This window comes from Lupinus angustifolius, chromosome LG09 (genome assembly GCF_001865875.1).
Source record: "Lupinus angustifolius cultivar Tanjil chromosome LG09, LupAngTanjil_v1.0, whole genome shotgun sequence".
NCBI classification, from domain to species: Eukaryota; Viridiplantae; Streptophyta; class Magnoliopsida; order Fabales; family Fabaceae; genus Lupinus; species Lupinus angustifolius.
The window spans coordinates 14,184,173-14,196,185 of NC_032017.1; the positions used below are offsets into that span (position 1 = coordinate 14,184,173).

General features: G+C 29.5%; 1 protein-coding gene across 1 annotated transcript; it reads right to left on the reverse strand.

The window, feature by feature from the left end:
• On the reverse strand, window positions 1,909-6,959 carry LOC109355920. Its single transcript, XM_019599202.1, has 8 exons — window positions 6,861-6,959; window positions 5,616-6,030; window positions 5,481-5,543; window positions 4,967-5,377; window positions 4,639-4,695; window positions 4,195-4,266; window positions 2,893-3,017; window positions 1,909-2,058 (listed from the first exon to the last, which is right to left on the reverse strand). The coding sequence occupies exons 2-7, from the start codon at window positions 5,956-5,958 to the stop codon at window positions 2,902-2,904; spliced, it is 1,062 nt and encodes a 353-aa protein (XP_019454747.1). The 5' UTR covers window positions 5,959-6,030; window positions 6,861-6,959; the 3' UTR covers window positions 1,909-2,058; window positions 2,893-2,901.

Sequence of the window (12,013 nt, forward strand, 5' to 3'; positions counted from 1 at the left end):
ACGTATAAATTTTACATTGATAATATATAAATATTATACTTAATAATTTTATTCTTAAAATGAACATCATTATTAATGTAACCTACGTATATTTTGTATTTTGATAGTTGAAAAAATGATAATCTTGGAACCACTTGATTTATTTTCAATTTTGAAATTCTAAAAACCAAAATAAGTTTTTAGTTTTATAAACATTTTAATGTAAAATGGTAATCGTAGGGATTTAGTTTCATTTTCATTTATATGTTATCTTTACATAGTAGGGTTGTATTTAAGTTTTTCCAAATCTTAATGCATTCCGTCAAAGTCGCATCAAAATTAGGTAGATATACATATGTATATGTCCATTTTTAATTACTTTCTCTTTCTTAGAAAGATAATAAAAATTAAAGTTAAAATAATTGAAAAAATCTTTAAAAAAATGTGTGATTTAGTAATCATTAAAATGCTTTAAATTGTTAGTTTGACTTCTTTCAAACAAAAGATCAAAAAATATCACGACACCTTTTGAAGTTTTACTATGTTTATGTAATTTAAAATGCATTAAATTGTTTAAAGAAATATTTTTCTGAATATGTCAATCAATTGCTTTGCAGTCAACGTCATAGCCCCCAAGGACCAAACTGTCATTTTGCATAGATTCCCTATTTTAGCTAACTCAAAAACAAAATTAATATTGCCCCATAAAGATAATAATTTTTTATACATTAGCATTTGTTTTGTATAGATTGAGCTTTTAGATTATAATCTTTGAAATTATAAACAGAAAAAACCAACCCATCAAAATACAGAGTTTAAAATTTGTTTATTTTTCTTGTTTTATAAGTTAAGTTTGTCATCTAGAAAAGTTTAGTTTATAAGCAATTACTGCTTAAACTTGATAAAACTTAATTATATTGAGAGATTAATTAAGAATGTAATACATTTGGGTGAACAAATATAGTCCAAAAAGTGTATACTCCATGTGGGGATGTTGTTTGAAAAAGTTATTTATACTAAAAAGTGTTATATATATATATATATATATATATATATATATATATATATATCATTCATTTTAATTAGTTTTTTATAAGATAATTAAATATGAATGATAAATGATGCAATGATAATATATAAAAACTCATACACTGTCTATTCATATATTTTTTATCTTTATTAAATGTTGAGAAAATATATATACAAACAATGTAAGATTTTATGCACCGTAGTTGGTGCTTATTTCCACACAAGATATTAATAATGTAATTCCATCCTTATACCTTGAAATTTAAGGTTATTAGCTTAAGTGGATTGAATATCCATATCAAGTGTAAAACCCATGATTAAATCAAGACATATTTTATTTGTTGACTCATCCACGTAAATAAGTTATAATGGATAGTCAACAATCATAAATTGATAAAGATTTCTAAATTCCCTCCATTTCCTATTCTACCTTATTATATGATCTCCTACAACGTCTGAACAGAAAAACAAAGAGGGTAGATACTCTACTAGAGAGTCCAATATTGAGTAAAAATACTGACATATGATACCAATTTGTTTTTAATGGTCCAATTTTTTCTTCATTTTTTAATTCAAAATTTTGTAAAACTTTATTATCCTCACATTCCAGTAATGGATAGTCCAATATTGGACTCAATCTCCATTCAAAAAACAAAACATTGGGGGAATGGCCTAAGAAAAATATGGTACAAAGGGGATAAAAAGGAGCCAATATAATTTGGAAAGCTAACTAAAGTCAAGTCACATGATTTTGATACCTATGTTACATGTAGTCTTGTATGATAGATTTATGCATGAGATATAAAAGAAGAATTTGGAGAGAATATAATGTGAGACAACCTTGGAGCAATTCTTAGTCCAATTCATTTGAGCTAAACAATTTTTCCACTCACAAAGCAAACCTTAAGTTTGTCATGGAGACTTTTCTATACATAAAGAGTATCTTCATGATCCATGAAAAATATGGCAGCACAATTTTTATATACCACCATTGCAAGACTTGTCCTTGAATGAATCATAGCCCTCGAAATCGCGAAATATCAGTCAAACCTGTGGCAGAAGACAAAAAACATAACATTGAACTCCCATCAAAGGTTCCACAGGATTTTGCTAATAGCAGCACATAGCTAATCACCATTGCCATGAGCTCAAGATAAATGAATAGTTTTTAATATAGAGAAAAAATTCTATAGAAGAAATCCATATAAATGCTTAGTAATTAGTATAGTAAAATAATTTCCAATCTAGTATAAGAAGTGTACATGAAAGATAACATTAGGCCATCATAAACAATAAACAATATAGCATATAACATGACAACATTTTGCTGCAAAAAGGTAATTTCTGAATTCAGTCTATATCTCGGTAGGTATATTTTATGCAGCAACTTTGCATTAAGACATATATTTTTACCAACAATTCGAATCGAATATGAAACTTTAGTTACAATCTGCTCCTAAATTAAAGTTTATGGCAGGGAAATGCAAAAGCATTACAAGTTCTCACGCAAAGCAGTGATGTTTGCAGTAAATATATAAACAGGGATTTCACAACAGATTTCATTCTTAGTAAAAGATTGCTATCTGTTTGCAGGCAAAAAAGCTAATTTCACAGGTGAATAGAAATTGTATAATGCAACACATCTTCAACATCTTATGGAACTGCAATAATTAGGTAAGGCCAAGTTCCAAAATTTCAGTTATTCAATAACCATATTGACAGCTAATGAAATTATTTTTCTACAATTTGAAAGCAAGAAAAACAGTCATCAAATATTTGACCTATTTCTTTCAAAAAAATTGACATTAAGAATTTTACGCTACAATTTTCCTGCCATGAGATTAAAGTAGAAACTTTTCATTCAATCAAAGGAACAAAACATACCTCCACTTTTCAGCAGGCCCTTGTAATGCAGAACCTGAGATTCCCTAATCGAACTTCACGTCTCAGTTGAGTTAAGCGTAACCTTTTGACAGGCATAAATTCCTTTTGTGCATCTGAGATTGCAGCTGCATTAAGTTGTGAGATTTGAAAGTGATTAAGAATGCAGAACCTGTACTTTGAAGATAAAGATACTTTGATTATCATATATTAAACACATCTGAAAAGTGTGTGTATGTGTATTATCTCTATCCCAAAACCTCTAAGTTTAAGCTTCATGAAACAATAAATTATCTTAATGCTGGAAATTCTAATCCCTTTCCAATGGCAGCAGATACAACTCTGTCGTAGATGCTGTCTTACCCTGTACATGATTTTTTGAGTTTTGTTGCTTATCCCTTCAATGCCCTTTTTTCCTGGATGCGCACAGCTCTATGCTGGCGCGCAACAACACGATAATTTTCCCTTAGCCGCATATGATGCATATAAGACATCCACGTCAAATAGGTATCATATTGCTGGAAAATATTATGGTAGTACACTATTCTGCACTGGAAGTCCATTTGGAATATGCGTGACAGAATTGCATCTGACCCCTGATGATTCAATGGGCCCAAGGTACCCTTGAAGTTTTTCTACACCAAAATTTGCTCTTAACTTTTCACTACAACTAAAAGCTTTAGGTAGCTCTTGCTGACATGCAATCAAATTTTTATCTTTCAGCGATGTTGCAATATGAGACAACCACGACGAATTGTTTTATACTTGTCAACCCAATCTGGCCCATCTTATATCATGCAATCCCATATTAGCATAACTTCCTATACAATCTGTCCTTGATTGCTGCCTCTGTTTTTTATTCTTGAGCACCCTTAATTTCCCCGCGTTACGTTGGTGTTCCCTAATAATTTCATCATTCCGTTTAACTGCAGCAAATTGATGGCTTCTTGATTGTAGTTGCCTAACAATTTTTTGTGCTAAATACCCTAGAATGTGGCAAATCTTACCATTATACAAATTGCCACTATTTTACAAAATTAGCAACATGCAAATGTTAGTGAGCATAAGATAATGATTTGTACAGTAAGAGACTGAGTATATTAGGTATGAAGATCACAACACTACCTAATCTTATCTTTCTTCTGTATATTAGGTATGAAATCAAAACTCCAAAAAAATCTTAGCTTTATTTCTTTCTTTATTTTGGTACAAAGCTTCGATTCTTTCTGCTAAATACATTTAAGCCCAGATTTTCATTTTATTTCATATCGCTTGCATAATTTATCAAAACTATATTAGACATACCAACAGATGATTGACTGGATCCCCGAGAAATATTATGTGCAGGCGCACCTTCAACCATGGAGAGACTGAGATCTGGAAAATAAATCACATATAGCATGAATGTCAGTATCAACTGTTATTTTGAAAGATAAAGATGTATCGTTACATCAAAAGAACAAACAAATCAATATTAGACTGGGTGTTGTCTTATGTTCTTCCAAGCAATTTCAAGAAAATGATGGAAACCGGAACATGGAGTTTATTTTTAACAAGGAAAATGAATTAGCAATCTAACCTAAAGGTAATCTTAGCCAGGGGTATTGAAAGATTAAGAAATTGCCAATTGAAAACTAAATTCAACATACTTCTGTGGAGGATTACATGACTGCACCAACTAACTCCGCATCAAGTACCATATGATCGATCTTGTTCTACGTTAATGACTTATGGAAGAAAGAGCCTTACCCCCTTGACAGATACCTTCTTCCACAAGTCGGCTTGCAAACCCCTTTTCCTTATTATCTGTAACAATGATAACATTGGGTTAATCATAGGTATCCATGTAGAGCAGATTTAAGTAATGTCAAGGAAAAAAGTGTTCTGCTCTCTGCATAAACTCAACCAATTGAAGTAAAAAATAAGTTCTCAAACAACCAGTACTTTCCAGAGTCTTATATAGGAACCAAACCATTTAAGCACATCCAGGTGGGAATATGACCATTCAACATATACAAAAGGTACCAAGTTGAAGAACTGTCCCTCTGCTCACACTATTAGATTCCTCATTATTCACCTTTAAATATATTACAATGAAGACTCCTGCATATATGTTTCTCAGTACCTTCTTTCGCTATTGCATTGCCTTTGGAGCGAGCTTGATGTTTCATCTGACTCAGTCGAAGTATTCTTCCTTGTGGTTGCTCATTTCTGGGTTTACTGATCATTTTTTGTGCTGCCAAATCCTTATTACTTTTGCACCTAGCTTGATGTTTTATTTTGCTCAAGCGGATTGTTTTTCCATGCAAATGTTTACATTGGTTATCCCCACGCTTCTCTTGATTCATTATAAGATACTCACATCCAGTTTGCTTCAGAATTTGAGTGAAGCAGGGTCTTGTAACTTCATTGCAAAATTCACAGCCTTGACTACTTAGAGGAGAATCCACTGGTGAACTATGAAGTAGTTCTCGAGAGTATTCCTGATCTATAAACACGAAAGTAGGGGTTAGCTACCAAATTCTTCTCACATTGGGATTCCAAAGTGCACAGAAGACATTTCAAAATTGAATAACCATAGCAGCACTAACCATCAGAAGTTATATTGCTAGAATATCCTTGTGACATTTTACCAACAAGGTTGTTATCCAAGTCTGCATTGATGAAAAGGACACGACATTAGGTAAATCCGAAATGAAGCCAATTTTAGTATGTTCAGTATTGACCTTTATTTTGGTCTGTATCCATCCTAGCTACGCCATCTTCGGATTGTGCTACTATCTCAGCAGATTGAGCAAGAATCAACAAGTGATCAATACACCCCTCAACATTCTTTGTTTGATGTGCATGCTCTTCGCATTGTTGGGGATCCACGCTATCGTTATCTTTGTGATTCTCCATCCTTCCAGGCAATTCACTAAACTGGCTATTATGCTTTTCTATTAATTGCCACTTTACATTAGGCTGCTCCTCCAGTTCAGGAGCAGTTACATTCAGGTCAAAATTTCCATGCAAATTCCGAAACCCCTTCTCTTGTTCACCATGTTTAAGCTTATCACTTTGCGTCATTGTCACCTTTCAAAAGTTTCAGCAGTAATAAGTCTCAAACATAGAAGCAGATTATCTGTCTACCACAGCTTGCTATTAATTTAGAAACAAAAAAGTTTGGTAAGGACACAAGAAGAGAAACAAAGCTCCAATTGACAATGGCTACCCCAATTAAACTTAGAGTGTAATATCTACGTAGTTTCGGTGTAAATTTATACATCTTCACCATTCATAATGAGGCAATGACAGTGTATAAAACTCATACGCAGTTGGTGCAAACATTTTTTTCTCTTAAACTTATTCACATAAAAATTGTCAAAAAATAGTTACAAACAAAAAGTCCATAGTGGATGATGTATAGAGAGCATCATCTACCATTCATTTGTATTACTTTCTTCAAAGAATCAATGATGATTAAACAAACATGAATGGTGCATGATGCAAAGACAATGTATAAAATTCATAGCATAGATCTTTTTGTCTATTTTTATTACAATGAATCACATTGGAATTGGAAAATAAAAATTATGAATAATATTCATAAGATTATGGATTGGCACTTTGAAAAGGATTCATTTTTTATAGTGAGGAGTGAAATTCAAAGCAAGCAAGAAGCACCCAATGAGGCATTCTCATGCACTCAAACATTTCAAAAATCCACATAATGCTGTAAACCTAGCAAACTGGATTTCAGCATCGGTTATGAAATCTACTTCAATGGCAATTAAAATGACACAGGTCTACAAAATAGTGAGAGAAAAATGCAAGTGGAGACCCCAAAAAATAAATAAACAAATAAAATGACAGTTTTTTTTTATAAAAATGACAATATATAAATTATTACTGGGAGTTAATAAAAAAAGAAGATAAAAATTACTGAGAGCTCTAGTAGTGGATATATAGATTTACACAGTAACACTTACCAGAAAGAAAGTGCATTTTTTTGCGTTGTTGGAGTTGAAAATTGGTGTGAAGAGAAAGAGATAATGTTACTGAAGCATGAGGATTTGCTAATAAATATATGGAGAGAGAGAGAGAGAAAAAACCAAATAAAGAAAATGAAACCCCTAAACGGAGAGTCCGAGGAATCAAAAAAGAAAAGTGTGGGAAAGAATATGCCGTATATTTATACGATAAGATAGTATTATTATATTGATATGATAAGATAGTATTATTATATTGATATGATAAGATATAATTATTATAGAGAAAAATTGTACACAATAATAGTATACGAGTTTATATATTATTAATACTAGCGTGTTGACATGCACTATCGTGTCTGTTAATCCGTTTTCCTATCGTTTGTAATGTATAGTTTGTATTTTATAAATTCAAATATATTTTTTTGCGCTAAATTTACGGTTGAATTTATTCAATTGGTCTAATATTCAATTTTTTAAATATACTTTTAAAATAAGAAGATAATAAGAATAAAATAAGAAAATAATATTATATGATTTTTTGGTAGAAATAAAAAGATATTGAGAACAAAATTGGAAAACACAAATTACACGATGGTGGTTATTTTGTGTTTTCCCTTTATTAATAGTATAAATATTATATATTATTTATATATTATTAATTCATTATTATTACCTTGATATGATAAGATATATTATATTGTTGAACATTTTTTGTTTTTTGAAACGTTCTTTTCTTAGTACACGTGGAATGGAAATAACTATGAGGAAAATAACCATGACTAATTATGTTTTTGGTAAATACTAAATACAACCATGACTATATTAAATGCAATAATCAATTAGAAATAATAATGTTTTACTTCTAAAAGACGAAAAGTAATGACAATTAATTACTCATATTTAATTATTATTTACTCTTAAATATTTAAATATAAAACAAAAATGAAGGATGAGTGATATAATGGTTATATATAAATTCACACAATAATGATATATAGATATTACTATAATTATTATTAGAATGGGTTAATGAACCAGTTTAAACTTCCTCAGTACAATTTTTAATTAATTATTAAAAATTAGATTTGAAGTATAAAAAATTAAAAAGTTTATTATATTATAATATAATTGATTTTTTGATCTATTGAATAATATTAAATATTAATGTATTAGATTTTACATTTAAAATAATAAAAATAAATAATAGATAACATACTGATTATATACAAATTTTTATGTTGATTGTGAATAAATATTATGTTATTTTAATATCATTATTCTAACTACACATCATTATTGATAGTAACATATTCAAAATTGATATGTTCTTGTGTATAATTTTAAGGGAATGCGAATGATATGGGTAACATTTATGTGACCATTGTTCAACATAGTAATTTTCTCTTTATTCAAATATCTTAGTTGAACACAAAACATTGATCATCTTACCATTCAACATTTATTTCATAATTGATGGCTAAATAGGGAAAATTTTCACCGTAATTTAGTTTTTTTATTACGATTCTGATATAAATTTTTCTAAATATTATTGGAATAGTGTATTTTTTACTGAACTTATACTTGCCATGCATGAGTTTATTCTTTATTAATTTCCCCTAACAAGACTTCTCAATGTCATCCACGAATTATTATTTTTTATTTTCACTCACTTAGTCTCGTAGCTGCAGTACACGATTCTATTTCATTTTTGCCTTGCCGTGGACATGGTCCACGAGATGTAACTGATACACTTGTGACAAGCTTCTCACAGTATTGAGGAGGTCAAAAAGCTTGAGACTAGAGAAGATATGTTTGTATAAATAATCAGAAATAAGTGGATAATAGAATAGTTTGTGTGATTTTCTTCTAGGATTTTTAATTAATGTGTGTCCAAATCCAAAGAGCAAATTTAAACTTATTAAAAAATAGTAAGTTTGTATAAGAATTTGATAAACAAAACACTTATTGAGACACGTGAATTTTATAAATAAGGTGACTTTTAATGCAAACATATCTTTTTAAATAAGTTAAAGATTAAATTATACTGGCACGTTCGAGTTTTAGTGAAATTATACAAATCACATCTTACTTTTTTACATCAGTACAAACTCCTAATTTATACACTTTTATTATATTCATCATCTCTACACGAGAAATAAGTGAAATATTTTAACTTAATCGTATTTATCAAAAAAATTGTTTAAAATATTACATTTATTTCTCGTGTATGGATGATGAATGCAATGAAAATGTATAAATTACGGGGTCTGTATAGGTCTAGAAAAACGAAAAGTAATTTATATAATTTCACTAAAACTCGGGATGCCAATATAATTTACTCTTTGACTTATTTAAAAAGATAAGTTTGCATTAAAAGTCAGCTTATTTATAAAATTCTTGTGTCCCAATAAGTGGTTTGTTTATCAAATTCTCATACAAACTTACTGTTTTTTAATAAATTGCTCTTCAGATTTGGACACATATTAAGAAAAAATCTTAAAAGAAAACCACACAAAGTATTCTATTATCCATTTATTTCTGACTTTCTTCCCTAGTTTATGTTTATAAACATATCTTCTCTAGTATCAAGCTTTTTGACCCCGTCAATATTAAAATCTTTGATCAGGAGATAACAACATTTGGTTTAGAGTAAATTAGATTGAGTAAATTATTTGGATTTTTCCTCACAATATACCATGTTTTGTTTAACTTAATTGCATTTATCATATTTTTTGTTTAAAAAATTACACTTATTTCTCATGCAGGGGTGATAAGTGTAATGAAAGTATGGAAAACAATGGAGGTTTGTGTATGTATAGAAAATTGAAGGGTAATTTGTATAATTTCACTAAAACTCAAGAAATGTTAGTGTAATTAACTCTTTGGTTTAATATCAATAATGTGAGAAGCTTGTAACAAATATATCAGCTACATCTTGTGGACCACTTCCACGGCAAGGTAGAAATGAAATAGAATCGTGGACTGCAGCCACAAAACCAGGTGAGTGAAAATAAAGGCAACAACTAACCTATGAACTATGGGATAGTTCGCATATATGCGAACTAATTACCAACGGTTAGATTATTTGTCTTGAAATCTTAATCATTAATTTTTAACCGGTAACTGGGTAGAGATCTCATGCACGAAAGTCGTGAAAGACATCCACGACTTCCATATAAAAAATAGAGCCATTCATGGAAGTCGTCAAAGGCGTTCACGACTTCTGTGTGAGAAATAAAGTCATCATTGAAAGTCGTGTTGCCATAAAATGACTTCTGAGTAAATGTAATAAACAAATTGTTTTGTAGCTCATTTGGTAAATAGAAAATGTTTTAATTGTTTTTGGTTTTGGGTTCGAATCTTGAATTCATCATTTTAAACTATTTGTTATAAATAAACATTTTTGGAAGATTAGTCATTGTGGACTTTTTACCTAAAAAAGAATTTAAAATAATGAACATAGGTTCAAATCCACTACCACTTAAAATATTCATATTTACCATATGAGCTGCAATGTAACTTATTTATTAAATTACTCATAAGTTGTATTATAATAAACTGACTTTTATTCATGATTTTATTTCCTATACAAAAGTCGTGGATGTCTTTAACGACTTCCATGAACAACTTTATTTTTTATACAGAAGTCGTGGATGTCTTTCACAACTTATAAAAGGTGCATAAAACAGTAACCATATACCAATTTTTTTATCTAACGGCTATAAAGCAGTTCGCTTCAAAACGAACTAATATGCAGTTCACATATTAGCTTTGACGGTAAATAACAAATAATAATTAGTGGATGACATCCACAAGTCTTGATAGAGGAAAATTAATAAAGAATGAACTCGTGTGTAAAAAATACACTATTCTGATAATATTTTCAAAAGTTACAGTAGAACCGTAATAAAAAAAAAATGAAAGTACACCACATATATAAATTTAAAATGAAAGTACACCAAAATAGTAAATTTTCTGTCCACTTGTTAAGTAATCTCATCAACAATCCATATTAATACACACTTGAGTATGATGATGCATTTGGCAGACTTAGTTAATCAATGGACCTAAAATATATCTCTCCTTATATACATATGAGGGAATAATGTCATCCAGATCACTCACACACTCTTCACAAATCTCCACATCACTCACACACTCTTCATGATTCATAATATATCGAAGTACAACCTTTGTGATCAAGGTGATGTTAGACCAAATTAAAATATAAATATTGTGTATTTTCTTATTTGCAATTGTGACAATTTTAAGTGAAAAGAATACATATATTATTGTTACTATGACAATCACTTATGACACTCTAATAACAATTCACTAAGATTTCCAAGCCAAGTGCATTCAGTAAACTATTACTATATTAGAATCTATGTGAAGACTATCCATGACCATGACATGGAATCATTAGCCAACCAGACATTTGTTTTGATCAATATTGTAAAACCTTAATTGGACATTAAAGCAAAAAAAATTCAATATTAATTTAAACAATTAAATCGTTCGTTCGGATTGGATAATTTTATACATAATTAATAATTATCTATAAATATTTATATAGTGACAATGCATAGATATTATATTCTTAGGTGAAACCCAAATTTTTAAATAAGAAATATTTTTTTGTTCTTATTTTTGAAACGGTGATTTTTTAGGGATTCTTGTATAAAAGATTCATCCACTTCTTTCCATCATTTAAAATACACATGTTCTATGGACAGAGATCACCTTCCATCATTTTTGTATAAAAGATTCTTCCACTTGTTTCTATCATTTAAAATACACATGTTCTATCTTTTTAGGGATTTTTGCTCTCCATTCTTATCTCATTTTCCTTTCCGATCTATTGAAAATGTGTCATTTCATTAAACATAAAAATTCTAAAAATATAAAATAATATATTTGTATTACTTGGAGAAAATTCATTGGCTAAGAACATAAGGATACACTTATTTTGGGAGAGGTAAAGTGAGAACTCTAAAACTCAATTTGCTCCTCTCTACTTCATTACCCATCTCTGTTTCATTACTTTTCTAAAAACTTAGAGACTTAATCTTAATGTTTTGAAGTCTTAAGAGTTTGATTTATAATACACTCATATCAAAACCTTATTAGAGGCTTAGACTTATTTTAAT